At 50.3% G+C, this 20,424-nt stretch overlaps 1 protein-coding gene across 3 annotated transcripts in view; it reads left to right on the forward strand.

Moving 5' to 3' along the window:
• Window positions 1–17,240, forward strand: part of STXBP1 (syntaxin binding protein 1) — an 82,043-nt gene extending 64,803 nt beyond the window's left edge. Inside the window, exons 14-20 of one of the 3 annotated variants that reach the window (XM_008006156.3) lie at window positions 582–720; window positions 1,421–1,530; window positions 2,918–3,019; window positions 4,640–4,725; window positions 6,924–7,078; window positions 8,878–9,003; window positions 15,316–17,240. In XM_008006156.3, the coding sequence (XP_008004347.1) occupies window positions 582–720; window positions 1,421–1,530; window positions 2,918–3,019; window positions 4,640–4,725; window positions 6,924–7,078; window positions 8,878–8,987 (702 nt within the window). In that variant the 3' untranslated portion in view covers window positions 8,988–9,003; window positions 15,316–17,240. The remainder of the gene's footprint in view (window positions 1–581; window positions 721–1,420; window positions 1,531–2,917; window positions 3,020–4,639; window positions 4,726–6,923; window positions 7,079–8,877; window positions 9,004–15,315) is intronic. The other 2 variants (XM_008006157.3, XM_008006158.3) reach the window with 2 other exon arrangements.
• Window positions 17,241–20,424: the final 3,184 nt, after the last annotated feature.

The raw sequence follows: 20,424 nt of genomic DNA on the forward strand, positions 1-20,424 counted from the left end.
CCGGGCTAGAGTACAGTGGTGCAATCATAGCTCACTGCAGCCTTGAACTCCTGAGCTCAAGCAATCCTCCTGCCTCAGCCTCCTGAGTAGCTGGGACTACAGGCATGCGCCACCATGCCCGGCTAATTTTTTTTATTTTTGGTAGAGATGAGGTCTCCACTGTGTTTCCCAGGCTGGTCTCAAAACTCCTGGGCTCAAAAGAGCCTCCCACCTCAGCCTTCCAAAGTGCTGAGATTACAGGCATGAGCCACCACCCCCAGCCAGGATTGAGTCTTTATCTGAGAAGCTGGCACTCACCTACAGTGAACAGCCTACTTTAAAACAAGATGGGAAATCATTGTGGTTTCTGTCGGGCAAGTGGCACTCAGGGCTTTTATCCACCCTCACTGATGCTGTGGGAGACAGTGCTGATCACACTCCTGCTAACTACAGTGCATTATGAGAATAGAAGCACCTGTTTTAAGACCTTCCCCAACCAAGCTGGCAGTTCTAGACATTTGTGGATCCTGAATTTCCTAAGAGCTACCATCCCTCCACACTGTCACCAGAGAGATGGGGCCAACGAGATATGTTTTCCATAGGACCTGGCCATGGGCACAGACGCGGAGGGAGAGAAGATCAAGGACCCTATGCGAGCCATCGTCCCCATCCTGCTGGACGCCAATGTCAGCACTTACGACAAAATCCGCATCATCCTTCTCTACATCTTTTTGAAGAATGGTAGGGCTGCGGGACCTAGAGAAAGGCACAGGCCCTGTCTTGGGGAAACTGAGTTAGCTGAGAAAGAGGAAACAAAGTACAGAAGTCATTTAAAAGATACGGACTGGGGAAGGGAAAGAAGATCCCAGGCGCCCTTTTTGTTTGGGGAAATACAGTGTAGTCAGATCATTGCAGCTAGAGGCTGAATGTCCCCCGGTCATTGTAGAGTTAATAAATGGTGTGAAGTAGATGGAAGAGGACAGGGCTGGGGAGGGAAGGAAAGCTGCTTGGCCTCGTGGCCAGTTTACCAGAGCTCTGCCCACCAGGTATTTTTAACTTGCATCACATTGGTAATCTCTGCCTTTAAAAACTGACTTTTACCCAGTTCAATCACAGTTGCCCAGGAATGTCCATTGTACAAAAGATAGATAATAAAACTCTCGTCCAATTTGACTTGATTCAGGGTGCGGGTGGGCAGGGATTGCTGAGAAGCCAGGGGGCAGATGGAAACACAGACTGTGAGGAGCAGCTGCTGATGGTCCTCACTCAGGCAGAGTGGCTGGAGGGGAATTGGGATCCTTATGTTGTCCTCACCGACAGTGAAGCTGATGAGTTAGAGGAGCAATGTCCACTAACCCTGAGGGGAGAAGGGCCACCATCCAGCCTGTCCCATTGGGTGCATGGGGGCTGTGTGTGGTGATCGGGTGTCTTGTGCCCTCAGGCATCACAGAGGAAAACCTGAACAAACTGATTCAGCACGCCCAGATTCCCCCAGAGGACAGTGAGATCATCACCAACATGGCTCACCTCGGTGTGCCCATCGTCACTGATGTAAGAGGCCAGCTCAGGTTCTGCAGGGAGGCGGGAGGGGAGCTGGCAGATCTGTCTGCTTTTGCTCTCTGACTGACGTACAGCATCCTCTGATACACACTCGTACGTCAAGAGAGAGAGAGACACGGAATCAGAGGATAAAGGTGTAAAGCTATATATAAACTAAAGGCACAAAGCCAAGAACTAGACCTGAACAGCAATGAGTCATTCACAGTCGTGAAAGCTGAGCTGTCTCAGAACCAAACCATAACAGGGTCCCCGCCGTTTTATCTGTCTTGTCTCAGGGTCCGTCTGGCCTCACCTTTGGACAGCTTAGCCTCAGCGTCCCCTGTGAAGATGAGAATATGATGCTTAGAGCTAGCAGTTTGGCCACCTTTGAGTCTACTGCACTGGGTTGGTTCAGAGCCAAGTCAGGGCAGGTTATCTGGGAGGCCTGGACCATGTGATGTGCTCTAGAAGAGGTGGGGTGAAGCCTCCAGAACTCTTGCAGAGGACTCTGCCATGAGCCTCGTATGTCGCAGCCCCACTGTGTGCTTGTCTTCTATAGGCACAGCACTAACAAAGCTAGGGTTGCAAATATTCTCCCTTTGGAATCTTATAGACAAAACTGTTCCAGTGCCACCAGACCATAGCCCTGTAACTAGCAGGAGTTTGGCATTTTTAAACCCTTGCTCACAAGAGGGATCAAAATGAGAATGGAGACATGCATTCATTCAGTACAGCCGTGCTGCCGAAATCCAGTATGGCATGCTCCAAGTAGTATACCCTCCTCTAATAGGCAGAAAACTACTTTTTCAACTGCCTGGAGTTTGTTTTTTTTTTTTTTTTTCTAACGGCACTTACATACTTGACCTATGTTTGCCATTTTTTATGGCTTTTTTTTTTTTTTTTTTTTTTTTTTTGAGAGAGAGTCTTACTCTGTCACCCAGGCTAGAGTACAGTGATAAGATCCTGGCTCACTGCAACTTCTGCCTGCCAGGTTCAAACAATTCTCCTGCTTTGGCCTCCTGAGTAGCTGGGATTACAGGTGCACACCAGCATGCCTGGCTAATTTTTGTATTTTTAGTAGAGACAGGGTTTCGCCATGTTGGCCAGGCTGGTCTTGAACTCCTGACCTCAGGTGATCCGCCCACCTCAGCCTCCCAAAGTGCTGGGATTACAGGTGTGAGCCACCACACCCGGCCTTTTTATTACTTTAAAGAACAAGTTTGCTCCAGGTTCCCAAAAGGGCACATTTTGGGCTATTCCAAGGAAAACCATCCCCCCCATTACTCTTTGCCATTGCTGCCTCTGGGGTCCTTCGGAGAATTTCTAGAGAGTAGTAGAGGTCACCTAGGGCCCAAGTGGCCCTGACTCAGGTTCTCACCTGGTGTGTGTGTGCATGCAGTCCACGCTGCGTCGCCGGAGCAAGCCAGAGCGGAAGGAGCGCATCAGCGAGCAGACCTACCAGCTCTCACGGTGGACTCCTATTATCAAGGACATCATGGAGGTCAGTGCTGGGGCGTGGGGAGGAAGAACCAGGCCCAGGGCCCTTGGATTGTCGGCCTGGATGCTTCCAGCTTCACCTGCTGCGAGGTGCCACTGACTTCGCGGGTGCTGCCTCCACTTGAGGATTCCCATCCAGGCCTCCTTCAGCGCTCATGGCGCCCCTTGCCCTGCGGGTTTATGAAGAGCTGATAGACTGTTAAGCACAGCCCTAGATCTATTTGTCGTTATGTCTTGGAGGACTCAGCTCCTATAATAGAGACCCCTCTAGGGTGCGGCATCCAGAGGGGCCCAGGTGCCTCTCAAAGGTCAGATGAGTGACATCATATCTCCACACAGGTGGCTCAGCACACCTCCCCAGTGCAGCCCTGCCTGCCCTGCCTGCCCTGCCCTCCTCCTGTTGCTCCCTACCTGAGCCTCCACACACAGCAAATCAGACTCTGCTCCTCTGGCCAAAGCAGCCCCTTGCCTGGCCTGTTCTCACCCTTCCACTTCCCTTCCCAGATCCTGCTTTCCATCAAAGCCCCTCTTGAATCTCACCATTTCCATCTGCTGCCCCATATGTCTGAGCACTCAGCACACGGAGGCCTCCCCTGGACTCCTTAGTGCACATGTGCCACTCGGTGCCTCGGGTCGCCTTTTCGTTTGTTGGTCCTGTCCCCTCAGCTGCGGTGTCGTCTGCACAGAGCCTCTAGTGCAGCAGGTGTTTTTGCAGTTGTTGGCTGGAAGGTGTATAAGGTGGTGGCCACCACCGTAGCCCTGTGGGGTCACTCCCTTCTCTCCTTGTAGCGGGAAGAGACCCTGCATAGAATCCCGCACCACTAGATCTTTCCAACTTGATTGGTGAACAAAACTAGGGTCTAGAGAATGAAGGAGTTTTTCTGGGGATCCCTTAGTTAATTTCTGGCAGCCCAGGTGTTCCTATTGAATTGTACATTAATATAAATGTATTTTAAATATATAGAGTGAGTCAGCTCCCATTTTTAAAATCCACAAACTAAAAGGATGGGTGAACATGAAACATCTAGAAACCAATTATATCTCTTTGCTTGTTGGGCTAGCCAACCCCTCTGTCTCATTCCCTCCTTTGTTCTCTGCTCCCTTTTGCTCCCCCTCCTCTCCAATCCCCTAAAGAGACATGTGTAGGCTTCATGTGGGAGCTGTAAGGAAGAGTGTGGATTTCTAGGTAGCAGGAGGTAGATGGTGAGAGTCCACCCACCAGATAATTAGACACTTGAAAAACGGAGTGGGTAAGACTCCTTTGTGCAGGAGAGACTGCTTGTGCCTGGTTTCTACAAGGCTGATGGCAAGTATCAGGAATTTATTGGACAGAATGCATCATTTATAAAACCTCACATAGATTATGAAAGTGAATAAACTGGAAGAGAAGCAAGAAAAAACTTCTCTCAAAAAGCAGGCTATCTCAGTGTCCAGACAGTTACAAAGCATCTGCTCTAACTGAGCCCTGTGCTAGGCACCTCTGGCCGCAGGGAAGGGAGCTCTGGTTGCTGCAAACCTGGCCATGGCTTTGCCAAGTGACATGTTCTCCAGATCATCTGGCCTTGGTTCCCGTCAGCACTTTTCAGACAGATGGCAAGCTAATATCTGTCTCTTTTCCTTCTAGGACACTATTGAGGACAAACTTGACACCAAGCACTACCCTTATATCTCTACCCGATCCTCTGCCTCCTTCAGTACGACTGCCGTCAGGTAGGTGAAAATCCCTGAGCAAGGACAGAGCGGGGCCAGCTCTGGTTGGATGTCAGCTCTGCAGCAGTCCCACTGTGTGGCTGTGTGATCTGCCAGAACCCTCTCGCTGCTGCTCCCCACAGCTGCAGCATGGGCCAGGTCCGCACAGTGGCCCCACGGCCCTTCCCCCTCCAGCATCCTGTTCCTCTCTGATTCATCCCTCACACCTCCCTCCCTTACTCCGCATCAGCCGTGCCAGCTTCCTCGCACTTCTCGAACAGTCAGGCCCACGTCTGCCTCAGGACCACTGCACTTGCTTTTCCCTCTGCCTGAAATTATCTGTCCCCAGATATATCTGCATGGGTTGGGCATGGTAGCTCACACCTGTAATCCCAGAACTTTGGGAGGCCAAGGTGGTTGAATCACTTGATGTCAGGTATTTGAGACCAGCCTGGCTAACATGGTGAAGCCCCATCTCTACTAAAAATACAAAAATTAGCTGGGCGTGGTGACTCACGCCTGTAGTCCCAGCTAGTCAGGAGGCTGAGGTAGGAGAATTGCTTAAACCCGGGAGGCAGAGGTTGCAGTGAGCCAAGATTGCATCACTGCACTCCAGTCTGGGTGACAGAACAAGACTCCGTCTCAAACAGACAAACAAAAGATATGTCTGCATGGCTTGCCGCTTATCTGCTTTGGTCTTTAATCAAGTGTTACCTTCTCTAATCTTGCCTCACCACCTTGTTTAAAATTGCAGCGCATCAGCGTTCACAGCTTTACTCCTGCAGTCCAAGCGTGGAGCAGCCCACATGTCCCCCAGCTGACGAGTGGGTAACACATGTGGTCTCTCCACACAGTGGCTCCTGAGAACAGTGAGGGCTGAGCACGCACTGGGGATGGTAGAGTTATCAGTTCGAGAGGGCAACCCTGGCACCCCAGGATGTGCACGTCTCTGTCCCTCCCTCCTGCTTTCCCCACCTGTCTTCTCTCTTGCGTCTCCTCTCTCTGTGTTCACTTTTGGCCTCAGCTGGGCCAGAGGCCTGTGGCGGCCTCTGTGTCATTGTGCAGCCCTTCTCATGGCAGCAGAGGCAAAACGAAAATTGCCAAACATGGCATAAAATACAAAATCCCCAGTAGCGCCGCAGTCAGACTGGGTGATAAGAATGGGATGTGAAATGATTGCACAAGGAACGAAAGCGACCGTGAGATTCTCTGTTGGCCCAAACGGTGCCCAGGCTTCTTCCTGGTTTGGAAAGTGACTGTAAGGCTGTCATGAGTCAGGAAGAAAGGTGATGCATTGCAGTGGCCAGAAAGGACTTGCTCCTTTCATCTCATTTTTCTCATTTTCTTAACCTGGGAACAACCCATTTGTTCCTATTTCTCAGTCAAAGGTAAAGGCTATTGAAGGAAACCCAGGGACAGAGAGAGGCCCCTCTGGGAGCAGCCCCACCACTGAAGTACTCTTCTTGCCTGGCTTCGCCGTGATTTCCAGAAGGCAGCTCAGGGATGGAGAAGCCTCCCCAGTGGTGCCTGGACAGGGTTCCAGGGCTTCCCTGTGCTTGGCCCTATAGCACAGAGCTCTTCATCAGACCAGGATTTGGGCTCACTTCCTTCTCCCTACCTCCCCATTCAACGACAACCTTTTGGTCAAGGCCTGTGTCTCCTTGGGATGTGGTACTGGGGAGGCCCTGGCCTCCAAGAGGCACTCACTCAGTACATGTTTTCAGGGGATCTGTGTGCCAGCCTGAAGGCAGATCTTAGACTGTCATCACTGCGCACTGACAGCAGAGTGTCCCAGGCAAGCTCAGAGGCATGCACAACTTAGGGTAGACGTCTGCATGAGCCTGTAGCAGGGGGATGCTACTGAACTTGACCCAGCAAAACGTCAGAGCTGAACTGATCCTGTCTGTCGCCTGCATGTTTCTAAGAGTGACAAGGTCACAGCAGCACAGGCGTTCATAGTGACTCTTCTCCTGGGAACCAGACCACTTGAAAATTGCATTGCAGTGAATCAGCCAACACTCACTAAGCATCTACTTCTATTTGGGGCACAAATGTACAGACCTAATATGTAAACAAACCACTGGGGTATGAAGCACTAGATGCCGTGAGTGCAGATAAACTGACTGACATACGCTCTCTCTCTCTCTCTCTCTCTCTCTCACTTCTCTCCCTCTCTCCCTCTCTCTCTCTCTCTCTCGCTCGCTGTCTCTCTCTCTCAGCGCCCGCTATGGGCACTGGCATAAGAACAAGGCCCCAGGCGAGTACCGCAGTGGCCCCCGCCTCATCATTTTCATCCTTGGGGGCGTGAGCCTGAATGAGATGCGCTGCGCCTATGAAGTGACCCAGGCCAACGGAAAGTGGGAGGTGCTGATAGGTGAGTGGCCATGCTTCCAGCGGAAGGCGCCGCCGCATCGCACCTCAACTCCATTCCACGCTTTGGTGTCGCGTTCTGTCATAGACTCCCTTAACCCACAAAACTTAGTCTCTGTGGACAGCAGAAGCTAGGGGCCAAGGGTTCCCTCCTTGGTCTGCGCTGCTGCGTCTCTCAGTGGAAGGCAGCCTCATGAGGTAGGAAGTGCCTGATCGCAGGGTCTGGCAGACTCAGGCTCAGATTCCTGCTCTGCAAACTGCAAGTGGAGGACCTTGAGCAAGTGGCTCGAGCTCTCCAACCATTTCCTTACTCAACAAAATGGGATCAGTAATACTCACAGCATGGAACTAAGCCCAAGATGAGGTCTGTCAGTTTCCTGGCATTGGCCTTATGCCCAGGCAGAAATGGGCAGTGAATGGCAGTCAATCGCTGCCCTCTTCACTTGTCAGGTGGAGATGGACGGACAGCTGTGAGCAGGTGCTGGCCTGAAACTACGGCCTGACCGTTGGACTCTGCTCAGGGCTACCCCAGCCACCTCCAACCACTTTCTAGCTCTGCCATGCCCTTTCTCGTATTTCCTGTTCGTTTTCCAAAAGAGAGGAAGCGACTCGTAGGAGCTGACTTAACACAGCAGGAGCTTTTTCTCCTTTTTCTTGCCTTTGGGGGCTTCTATGATGTTTAGGGCTGGAAGAAGATGAATGAGCTAAGAAAAGTCTTGCTTTCTCTAGATGCCTCCCTTTTTGTCCTGTTTTGCCCTTAACAAAATGGAGGGAACCCACCAGCCTGGGGGGCCCTCTCAACACTGGCAAGAAGCTGTCATGTTCACTACCCTGGCTGGGCTCTGTTCTCAGTGGAAACAGGCTCACGCTGAGCAAGAAGAGGCCAAGGCTCTTGGCCTCCATTTGTAAAGGGGTGTGCTCTGTACCCAGTGGGGAATTATACTCTCCAGGACCAAGGATGGCTTCTCAGGCCACTTACACATGAACTGCTACAGGGAGAGGCCTGGAGCTGCCCCGGCTGGGAGGCATCACTGACCTTCTGCCATAGGTGCCCACCACTGGTCTTAATCCCAGGCACAGTCATTATCTCAATAACAAGTGGCGGTTTTATACCTCCAATTTGGGGTGAACCAGTCACAGCACCCCCGCAAGGTATCCAAGTGAGCAGACTCCATAGACCAGTCCACATAGCTGTTCCTGGGTTTTTCAAGATGGATCTGGGGCTGTCAGCCCCTCTCTGAGAGCACAATCCAGTGGGGAGACTGTACCTCCCCGCCGCAGCCCTCCAGCTTCCCATGTCAGGTCACCAGCTCTCCACATAACTGTTTTTCCCTCCCATTGTGTAGCCCCGGTGAGAAAGCCCTCTGCTCCCTGCTTGCATATGTGTTGCATGAATGTAGGGAGTAATTCTGGAGCTCAAACACAGCTTTTCTGGACAGAAGCTGTCACAGCCAGGCTTTGGGTGTAAATCTTCCCCTTCATCTTTAGACCTGACTTGAGGTTCCATATACTGGGAGGTGGGAACCTGGGGGTATGAAGTTGCCCATGAAGATTCATGGAGGGGCCTCGCACAGACAGCTGACGTCCGCTGTGTTGCCTCCCCTGCTTTGTGCATGCCAGCCGCCTTGCTGCCATGTGTGTATGTGCACGCTTGTGTGTGTGCGCTTGTGTGTGTGTGTATGCATGCACGCATGTGTCTTGCTTTCTCATACCTCATTGACTGCATAAAATGTAGGCCTAAGTTGGCATGTTCCTGTGACGTACCTTTGTTCAAGCAGTCAGCTGGCCTCTGTTCTCCCACAGGTTCTACTCACATTCTTACTCCCACCAAATTTCTCATGGACCTGAGACACCCCGACTTCAGGGAGTCCTCTAGGGTATCTTTTGAGGATCAGGCTCCAACAATGGAGTGAGAGCCAAAGAAACAAAGTAAAAGCAGCTTATTACAGAAAAGAAACTCTTCCACTCTGAAGGGCTTTCTTTGATTATTCCGTCACTCTTTTTCTTTATTTCTTCCTTTTTAGTTTATTATTTATTTAATTTTGTTTCAACAAGAAAATGCTTGCAGTTCTCAACACCGATTGAAAATGTGTCCAGTGCTGCCCTCACAGCCCTGCCATGAACCCTCCGGGCTCCGACCTGCTGGCTCACTCATGCCTTGGGTTCCACACTGCTCAGTCAGACGCCTGCAGGCCGCTGGGTGGAAACCAAAAATGATGACTGCTGTGAACATTGTCAGAGAGGGAGCTGGAATTCTGGGGGATGCCTGAGGCACAGTGCCCAAGCCTGCTGGTCTGGGATGAACTTGTGGCCCCCACAAGGAATTTACAGTGTCCTGATTTTGCTGGGTGTGGGGGTCTGAGAGCGAGGCCAGTGGACATTTGGGTAACACCTTGTCCAGGAAGGCAGGCGGTGGTGGAGATGGCTGGTCATGAGGGAAGCTTGGCAGGGAACACAGAATAGACCCCAGGTCAGTGGCAGCTGGGCAGATGGTGTGAATACCTTTTTCCTGGGACAGTCACTTCTCAAGGAATAAGTGATAAGGAGTAACTGGGTCACAAGCCGCCATCTCCTTGGGGAGCTCCAATCTTTAGTGGGAAGAGCTTTTGTTTCATGTTCCTCTGTAGGAAACAGCACTTAACAGTCATTTGCTCTTTTAGTAATTACTTTTAATTCTGTGGATCCTTTCAAGAGTTGAGTAGTCATACCCCTCTCTCTCCCACTGAAGTCCCTTGGTAAGGTCCGAGAGCCTTTCAGTAGAAATGTATTCCTTTTTTTTTTTTTTTTTTTTTAAGATGGGGTCTTGCTGTGTTGCCCATGCTGGAGTGCAGTGGCTCTTCACAGGTGTGATCACAACACACTGCAGCCTCAAACTCCTGGCCTCAAGAGATCCTCCTGTCTCCACCTCCCGAGTAGCTGGGACCATAGGCCCATACCACTGTGCCCAGCATAAACCTATTATTAATGCTCTGTGTGGTTTTAGAGAGTGTCTTCTGTCTCCCACCAAGTTTGTTACCCAGAACCTGTTGTCTGCTTAGTAGACTATCCAAATTTTATTTTATTTTTTATTATTATTATTATTATTATTATTATTATTATTATTATTATTATTTTGAGATGGAGTTTCGCTCTCGTTGCCCAGGCTGGAATGCAATGGCGCGATCTCGGCTCACCACAACCTCCGCCTTCTGGTTTCAACCGATTCTCCTGCCTTAGCCTCCTGAGTAGCTGGGATTACAGGCGTGTGCCACCACGCCCGGCTAATTTTTTTTTTGTATTTTTAGTAGAGACGGGGTTTCTCCATGTTGGTCAGGCTGGTCTTGAATTCCCAACCTCAGGTGATCCGCCTGCCTCAGCCTCCCAAAGTGCTGGGATTATAGGCATAAGTCACCGCGCACAGCCGACTATCCAAATTTTGATCTTCAAAATTGTCCTCATTCCCTCCTCTCTCTTTCCATCCTTCAGATATGATGGGAACCTCCTATGTGTTTAAATGGCAGGCTTCCATCATCACATCGGTGACTCCTTAGCTTGTTATACATTCTGTCATGAGGCCATATTTTGTGTACCTGACTTTGTGTATATTATTGACAATGGACCCTTGAAAAGCCCCTTCTCCTGAGCCAAGATGTGGCCCAGTGAGTCACAGAGCTTGAGTCCCCTGTGAGCAGTGGAGAGAGACCTGGACTCAGAGCCAGGAGGACTGGCCTCCACCCCAGCTCCTCCATGGGTACCTGTATGGCTGTAGGAAGATACCCTCGCTCTCTCGGCCATAGCATAGGAGCACAGGGAAGCTGGATCGCAGTGCCCCCAGGCATGCAGGACCTCTGACACTCTGTACATTCAGTGATTACGATTTGTGCCTCAAACTGCAGTCCTGCCCACTCTCTCACTCTCTGGTGAGCCTCAGGGGAATGGCCCATCAGAACCTTGGCTAGGTGGCATCAGCAGCTGCTTGTGTATGTTAGGAAAATGATGCTTCCTCCTAAAGGTAGGAACAGGAGGCTACGCTGCTTATCTCCTCCTCTCTCCCTTCCTTGACATGAACGTCAGGGCAGCAGTGTGCTAAGGAACTGAAAGTAGCTGGGAAAGCAGAAAGTGGACCTGGTTATAGCCCTGGGCTATAGCTCCCATCCTGCCTGGGCTGGCCCTCCCTATAAAGCAAGGCCAGTACGGGGTGAATAAAAGCCATTCTTTAAAAAAAAAAAAAAAAAAATCATTCCTTAGAAGCACCTTGATAGGTTGTAAATCAGAGACATCTGGTTCTGTGTGCAGACTGCAGGTAGGTGGATGGATTTGCTGCAATATGTATTTTAAGACTTCTAGAAAGACAAATGTTCAGTCGAGTCTGCAGCAATACCAGACCACTTGCAGCATCTGAAAGAAGCACAGGCTCAAACTGCAAAAGCTCCTGCTAGGATGGGCTTCCCTGCTGGGCTTCCCTGCTTCAGAACAAGCTTCTCCTTTGCAGAGTATTTTCCTTTGCGTTATATTTGATCAGCACAGGAGGTCTCAGCTGCCATCAAAACAAAGAGAAAGTAAACAGACTCCATATATCCCTGGCTTCTGAAATCATTTGCTGAGTGGTGTTGGGTTTTAGAGCATTCAGTTAAGCAAGGCACAGAACCCTAATACCAGTGAGGTCAGAAAGCAGATTAAGGTCTGACGTGCCCTCTTCCGTTGTGATCGGCCAGGTGACCAAAGTACAGGACAGTGCAGACCGTCAGAAAACCTGAATGTCCTAAAGACCAGTATTGTGACAGCATATCTTTTGTGTCTTTTTTCTTTCTTTTGAGTCAGGGTTTCACTCTGTTACCCAGGCTGGAGTGCAGTGGCATGATTTCAGCTCACTGCAGCCTGGACCTCCTGGATTCAAGCAATCCTTCCACCTCAGCCTACCTAGTAGCTGGGACCACAGGCATGCGCCACCACGCCCGGCTAATTTTTTTGTATTTTTGGTAGAGGCTGGGTGTCACCATGTTGCCCCAGGCTGGTCTTGAACTCCTGAGCTCAAGTTATCCTCCAGCCTTGGCCCGCCAGTTGCTGGGATTACAGGCATGAGCCACTGCGCCTGGCCCAACATATCTTTTAAGAGAGGATGAGTTTTCCTGAAGCAAATGAGAGGGTTCCTAGCAGACACTGTGCATGGGTGATGGGGCCACACCCTCTCTTCCCGGCTCCTCTCCCTCCTGTAGCTGAGGCTGGCTCCCCTGAGGTCAGGGTTAACCAACAACTCTTGCTAAATCCTCACCAATCCCTGCACGTTGTCTAAGAAATGAAATCTTTTGATTAGATTTTCACCTCTCTGCTCTGGTTGGTTTATGATAAAAGTACTCTTCACTGGGGAGTACCCAAGAGATTGTCAGAAGCAAATGAGAGAGAGCTGAAGACTGGATCAGATCTTTGTAGTACATGGGGGCCATTTGGGAGAAAGTTTGAGGGTTTTTATATTGATTATTTTGCTTCATTCCACATTGGGATCAGGTACGTTTCATTTTTCTTTGGGACTCAGATTTGAATCTGAATTCAGGCCCACCTATTGCCTGGCTGCTATTGCCTGGCTGCTATTTAAGCATCCACCTGCCCATCCCCTCCCCTCCCCTCCCAGGGACCACAGGGTCCCAAGAATCAAGAGCCTGGAGACACTGCTTCTCCTGTCTATGCCACCCACCCTGAGCAAGCACCTGACTGCTCTGGCCTTCATATGTCCCATGTGTAGGATGAGAGGGGAGGGCCGGATCCCAGTTTTCCAAACCTGGCTGATGGTCATACTCACCAGGGCTGCTCTTAAACGTACACGTTTTCTGGCGCCACCCTGCGTATTCTGAGTCAGTAGGTCTGCTTCAGCCAAACTCAAGAATGATTGGACCAGCTAGCCTGCAAGAACACTTTCGGTTTTCAGATTCTGTCCGCATAGAAAGAAGGATTTTGTCCCATCAGAGCTTGCTGTGTCTGGCCCACAGCTTTGAAAACATGTACACAGTCATGTGGATGGGCGTCAACTTAGTTTTTAGAGACCACTGTTTACATTTCATAATCATCCAGTTATAGGGACTAAATAGGACCCTCAGAGCAATAGAGCCCACTTGCTGCTCTATTCTGGAAAACCAATATGGTCAGTCATCTGTGGATTCAAAATGAGAACGTGTGCAAAATGTGGATTATGGACTCACTCAGCTTAATTTGCAATGTTTGTAGTGGTGAGAAGCTTGACCAATTTATTAAAACAACACAGACGATTGAGTGCGAAGAACTGGCTTTCTGATGGTCAGCATTTACACCAGCTAGTCTGGTTCCCTTAAGGAAACTACACAGCTGAAGTCCTAGGCCCGTGCCTGTTGCCGAGGCTTCACTGATTGTCTCCAGTACTCAGTCCTAGAATTGTTCTTCAGTCAAGACTGGGAGCAATGAATGGTCAGTGATTAGATAATATCAGAGACTTCTAGGGCATGAATTCCCTAACCTCTGTCTGGCCTCCGCCAAATCCTAGATTGACATATCAGCAGAGACAGGGAGGACTTTGGAATCAGCATCTGATCAGAGGAACTCCTTCAGATGCATCCTCTAAGATGAGTCTCCTCTATTATTTCCTGGAGTCATTTGGATGGCTAAGGAGGGCCTCGGGGACGTTTTCTCTGGCACATGCGCTCCTTGCTGTTGCCTTTAACGAGGAAGCTCCCAAGCAAATCCCCACACTCTGCAGGACAGGCTGTCTTTCAGCATTTGGACACGTGGGCTACATGGAGTTGCGATTTGGAGGCCCCCCATCCTGGCAGTGGTTCACTCTTCAGAGTCTGGGGCAAGCCTTGTAATGTGCGTCCTTTCTCCTCATTTGTACATCAGCCTTTGGCCTCTTTTAGGACAAGCAGGAGGAGTGGTAAGGTCACAGAAATGAGTGGACTTCAGGGGAAAGGAGTGCTATAAAGAAGCCCGGGGACACACTCCTGAAACCTGCATCACATTTGCTGAAGGAGCCTCGGGTCTGCAGAATAATGAGTCAGCTTTCCAGCACAGGGCCCCTACACGCCGCACGCACAGGGCGTCCATCTGAGGACAAGTTCCTTGCTCAGCCAGGAGTGGGCAGCTGGGACCTGAACTGCAGAGAAAGGGATGTTGGAAGAACAGAGAGGGCTTTCCAAGTTTCTGCTAGTCTGGAGTGACCAGGAAGGGCTGCAGTTCCAGCAGTCTTGGGTCAGCTGAGCGAGTTGTCAGTGGTCAAATGCATAGGGACCCTGGTATTGGAGTCATGCCCAATGAGCCAGCCAAAGCCTTCTTTTGCCTGCCCTTGAGGTGGAAATCTGGCATCCAGTGGTTTCTGCTCCCCTGCTCCCATGAAGGCCCATTCCTTTGCCACGTCTCCAGGGAGGCACATTTTCAAGTACGGGTCTCTTTTGTTCCGTTCTTCTCTCCCACCAGGACCTTTCTTTGAAGCGCACTGCTGCATGCGTGCAGGCCTCATGCTCACCCACACACCACCCCGGTCACCTCTGTTCTGTTTAAGTCCATGTCCAAACCACACGACCCATGCATCTTTTTTTACTGCACTTACTAGATCTCTCTCTCCTTATGAAAAAGACTTTCATTTATTTTTATTTTTATTTTTGCAGTAGAAGTATATCTAATTCCATTAGCTTAAATTTTTGCAAGCATTTCTAATCTCTTACAATACGCGGTCTCTGCAAGGTAAGGCCTCAGGTCCCCTGGCCCTTTCCCTCTCACACCTGAGGTCCCACCCACCAGGGCAGTACCAACTGGCTGGCTCCCAGAGGTCAGTGGATTCTCCCAGGGGGCTTTGCGTGTCAGCATCCTCTCCCAGGCACCATGCTTTCCACACATGGTCCTCCTACCAACTCTGGCCCCATTTTCAACCTTTCCCCCTTGCCATGTTTGGAATTTCTCTCCCCGGCTTCACTTGGAGTTTAAGAGTGAATTAGAAATGCAGCTGCCCATCACCTGCAGATGGCTCTGCACCCTGATGGCGAGGCGGCTCGTTCCTTGGTGCAGCCTGGGACCCTGCCTGAGCCAGAGGATGTGTTTTGTTTATCCACAGCCCCCGAATATCTCCCAGGCCTATTGCAACGGGACCCCAACCCCAGCCCCCGCTCCCCTTCCTGCTTCCACTAGACCCAGATGAGGGTGGGGGAGGGGGGTGGGTGCAGATCTGGCAGTCGAGAAGCGCAGGAAAGGAAAAGTGTTAGAAACCAGAACTGGCAAGCTCACTGTCTTCTCTGCCTCCTCCAGGATCCACGCACATCCTCACCCCACAGAAACTGCTGGACACGCTGAAGAAACTGAATAAAACAGATGAAGAAATAAGCAGTTAAAAAAATAAGTCGCCCCTCCAAACACGCCCCATCCCACAGCGGTCCACAGCTTCCCACCACCGCCCGCCTCAGTTCTGTGCGTCCGTTGCCTCCCCAGCCCTGCACGCCCTGGCCGGCACTGTTGCCGCTGCGTTCTCGTGTTCAGTGATGCCCTCTTCTTGTTTGAAACAAAAGAAAATAATGCATTGTGTTTTTTTTAAAAGAGTATCTTACATATGTATCCTGAAAGGAGAAGTTCGTGTGCAGTTGGTGTGCCACAGGAGAAGTTTCTGGACTGTTAGGATGAATGGACGCCTCCTCCCCGTTATTTAAGATTTGTGACCTTGTACATAACCCTGGGTGACATGTGCACATTGCTTGGGTATGGAACGGTAGAAATTTGGGTGTTTTTAAAACCTTGTTTGGGGTTGTTCCTGTCCTCGTTGAGAATCATAGAGATGTCTGTGTTCTTGGAGTATTTCACACTGAGGACTAATCTGTTATCTTCATTCCAGTCTCTACCCCTCAGGGCCTGCTCTCATCCAAATAACCTGGGAGGTGACAATCGGGACATCTCAGGAGGTCCGAGGTGGAACAGACCTCTTTGCCTTTCCCAGTGTCTCAGGCCCCCAGTGGTGTGGCTGTGGGTGGAGGCTGGGGTGTCTGCACGAAGCCAGGCCAGCGTCTTCCTCCACAGCCCGTAACTGCCTCCTCCCCGGCCTGTGTCCACAGTGCTGGGATCCTGAGGGAAGTCCTCCAGTCTAAGTCACAGTGCCCCGACAGGTGAGAAGCAAACTCCCGCTGGGAGCCTCCATCTCTTTGGAAAAACAGTCCGGAGCCTGTGGCCCAGGCCCTTCTGTCCCCAGTCATCACCCCAACAGCTCATTTTCCCTAGTCAGCCTTCGTTCAAGGGTCAGGAATGAACCAGAACAGATGGGTTCTGGAGGTGCCTGAACAGAGGGCTATGGCTGTGGAGAAGGTTCTTGGCCCATTGGATTCACACAGACCCTGTACCCTCTCGGCAAGCATCTTCAGTCAGATGATCCTCAGTTTCAGATACTTCATAATACCTTATTTTGTGTCGTGTGGGGTCATACGTCATCGTGTTTGTAAGAGAAGATGGTCATTTTATTCTCTGTATAAAACTTAGCTCTAAAGCAGAAACTAAAGCAGCAAATGCAGGAAAGGCTGTCTCGCCATCCTCAAGACTCAGCAGCTCTCATTCTCCAGTGGTGAGCACACCATTTGTCCTGCTGCTGTTGTCGTGAAATATAACAGTGGAAGTCACAAAAATGTCCCCTGCCCAGCCCCCTCGCCGCCCTTGACCTCCCGCAAGCCATGTGTGTATTACTCGTCTAGTGATGTCCTCGCAAAGTGCTGTACACGAGCTTGGCGCCGCCTCCACCTCCCTTTCAGAGCCTGCCCCCTGCCCTCTCTGCTCGCTGCATTGTGGTGTTCTCTTCTCAAGGCTTTGAACTCTCCCCCTGCACTGAGATTAGTCGTCAGATCGCTCCCCGTCTCCCTCCCAACTCATACGACTTGATATCCTTAGGACAGAACCGCAGGCGCCTGCTCCGGGTGTCGTACTCCCGCTGCTTGTTCTGTCCCCTCCCTCGGACCAAACAGTGCTCATGCTTCAGGACCTTGTTTGTCGAAGATGTTGGTTTCCCTTTCTCTGTTATTTATATGAAAATAATTTATCAAAAGGATATTTTAAAAAAGCTAGTCTGTCTTGAAACTTGTTTATCCTAAAATTATCAGAATCTCAGTGTTTGAAAGTATTGAAGCACAAACATATATCATCTCTGTACCATTCTGTACTAAAGCACTTGAGTCTAATAAATAAAGAAATCAGCACCCCTTCCTGGTGTCCAGGGGCCTGTAGTCTGGCTTTCCTTTGGGCAACAGAAGGAGAAAGCTTTTGCAGTGGTTCATCACAGAGGAGGTGGCCACTCCAAGCTGTGGCATGGAGTCAGGTCCCCGTGGCTTGCATTAAATCTGTAGCTGCCTCACACTGGGGACTAGCCATGGAACTTGTCTTGGGCCTCTAGCTGCAACAGGACGCTGCGTAGAGATGAGGTGTTTCTCCACCGCGTTTCTCCTTATCTAGAATGCCTGCCTCCCTCCTTCCCTCCCTCCCTCCCTTCCTTCCTTCCTTCCTTCCTTGTTGGAATTACAGGCACCCACCACCATGTCCAGCTAATTTTTGTATTTTTAGTAGACACGGGGTTTTGCCATGTTGGTCAGGCTGGTCTTGAACTCCTGACCTCAGGTGATCTGCCCGCCTCAGCCTTAGAATGCTTTTCTAACGCAGACACTGCGGGGCTCCATCTTTGCAGATGCTCCCTCTCCAATCATGTGGTGCCTGTGTATTTAGGGCACGCAGTGAGGTCACTTCACCAGCATTACTCCTCTCCTCTGCTCCTGCTGCTGCACCACCCACCCCACGTGTATAATGAACTTCTCTCCAGGATGGAAGCTGGTGCGTGTCCTGCTTGTCTTGGAACCTGCTCATGACCTGAGAAGACTGCAATGAGGTGGGCCCAGCTCTCAGAGTGGACCCTAGGTGAGGGTTGAGGCCACACAGGAAACTCGCTAGAATGCTGGGCCCAGGGGAGTGAGACCCTTTGTAGGGACTTCTATCTCTACTTCTTTTTCCCCATCATTCTGGTTCTGATCCTGATCTCCTTTACGCACTGAGAAAGCTACCAACTCGACGGCAGTGGGTGGAATTTGCACCACCATAGCCTGCTATAGTCTGGTGAGACATGTCTCATAAGGAGGTAACAACCATTGACTGACCATGCCAGGCCCGTCACATACTTGCCTGTTAGGCAGATCCTCTCCCATTCTACAGACGAGGAAGCTGAGGCTCAGAGAGATGCAGAAATTCAGAAAGCTCACTCCCCTGACACCCATTGTCTTGTTGTTGTTTTGAGACTGGGTCTCACTCCCTTGCCCAGGCTGGAGTGCAGTGACCCAATCACGGCTCATCGCAGCCTTGACCTCCCGAGCTCAGGTGATCCTCCCACCTCAGCCTCTCAAGTAACTGAAACCACAGAACCACAGGCACGTGCCACCATGCCCAGCTAATTTTTGTATTTTTCTGGAGAGACGGAGTCTTATTGTGTTGCCCAGGCTGGTCTTGAACTCCTAGGCTCAAGCGATTGGCCTGCCTCAGCCTCCCAAACTGCTGGGATTACAGGTGTGAGCCACTGGGGCCCCCATTATCTTTATCATTAGTTAGTTCACCAGCAAACAGAAGGTTTTGGAACGAGATCCAAGATTGGAATTTTTAAAATTCTAAATTGTTCTAAGCCAAATTTACATGAAAGCAAAAGCAGCACTGTTTGCTGCTTCCTGGGATCATCTGTCCCTCCAAGCTCATGGGAGTGGCTTTCTAGGATCTCCCTGGTTGTTTCTGAAGTCTTCTGTCCCAGCTTTTGTCACCTCTCTCCATTCCACCCCTTCACTGCCACCCAAGAGCAAATGAGTGTGGCCCTTTCGCTTCTGGGCCAAAGCCCTGGTCCTTCTGTGTTACCAGCAGAGATGGAACCCACAGGCTAAAAAGTCTCCAATGGTGTTAAATATCCTTGGAGGAGCAGGGAGTTCCAAAACAACCTAAAGCATGCAGCACCAACTGAGCCATTCTAAAGCCACGCCTGTGAGCCGCAGCCAGGCACTGTGCCTTTCCGGAGGCCCTGGTCCAGGCTGTGGGGCTCAGCAAAGACTGCCAGGGGCCTGTACACCCCCCTCGTAATGACACCAAGCATTTGTTCCTAAGGAAGCAGAAGGCCAGAGTGGTTAGGACACACCTGGGATAAATCCACCCTTAGCCTCTTTCCACATGATCCTGACAGGTGACTCTGTTCCCTCCTGTACTGCCTGTGGAGGCGGGAAGCTGAGCCCAGCTCCCAGGAAGCACAGTGAGGGCTCAGCCATTGATGATGAGTCCAAGCCAAGCCTGGGGAGAAAAGAATAAATAGTCTCGTAAATTTTAAAAAGCCCAATGCTCATCAACAAGAGAACAGATAAACTGTATATTCACCCAATGGTGAGTTTAAGGCAGTTAAAAATGCATGACACACAGTTGCATATATCCACATGAATAGGTCTCAGACACTTGACAGTGAGTGAAAAGAGCACAGTATGGGAGGATACAGACAGGACGGTGCATTTATATAAAGCTTCAATGTTGCAGGCTGAAAGAGTGAGGGTCGTGATGAACTCAGTATCCTGGAGCCTATATGAGTAAACAGCAAACTGTTCTCATAAATGCAGAATGTTGGCAAACTGAAGGAATGCAGAGGGCAGTCATGTTCTAAGCGCAGTTTTCTTGTGATTAGGTACATCTGAACCCTGTTAGCAATCATGTGAACCTGTGATCAATTAAGCAGCTGAGCAGTCATTACCTCCTCCTCCCTGCTCTTTCTACCCCGTAAATACGAAGGGCTGGAGAAGCTCAGAGCTGCTGCTTTTGCTCACTAGAAGCAGGGAGCCTTCTTCCCCCGACCACTTCTTTAAAACAGTTTCTTTTAAGTTTTCATGTCTGCGTTCGTCCTCCTTCATTCAGTCCCGTAGTAACCGTGGCAAACCATGGCACTTCAGAACCTCATAAAAAGCACCATATATTGCTTGTGGATACATATGTTGTAAATGTGTGAAAACACGTGTGGAAATAACAAATACCGAAGTCAGGGTAGTGACTGGCCAGGGGGAAGGGATGGTTATTATTGTCTTATATCTTCAATTTCAAATGAGCCACGGGCTTAAAAGTGCTTCATTGAATTTAAAAAAAAAAAAAAAAGAGTATTAATACAATCATTCTGATTGTGGTTATACGTTAAGGCCAGGCACAGTGGCTCATGCCTGTAATCCCAACACTTTGGGAGGCTGAGGAGGGCGAATCACTTGAGCCTGGGAGTTTGAGACCAGCCTGGACAACGTGGTGAAATCCTGTCTCTACAAAAAATTTAAAAATGGCCCTGACATGGTGGCATGTGCCTGCAGTCCCAGCTACTTAGGAGGCTGAGGTGGGAGGATCACC

The sequence above is a fragment of the Chlorocebus sabaeus genome, chromosome 12, assembly GCF_047675955.1.
Source record: "Chlorocebus sabaeus isolate Y175 chromosome 12, mChlSab1.0.hap1, whole genome shotgun sequence".
Taxonomy (NCBI): domain Eukaryota; kingdom Metazoa; phylum Chordata; class Mammalia; order Primates; family Cercopithecidae; genus Chlorocebus; species Chlorocebus sabaeus.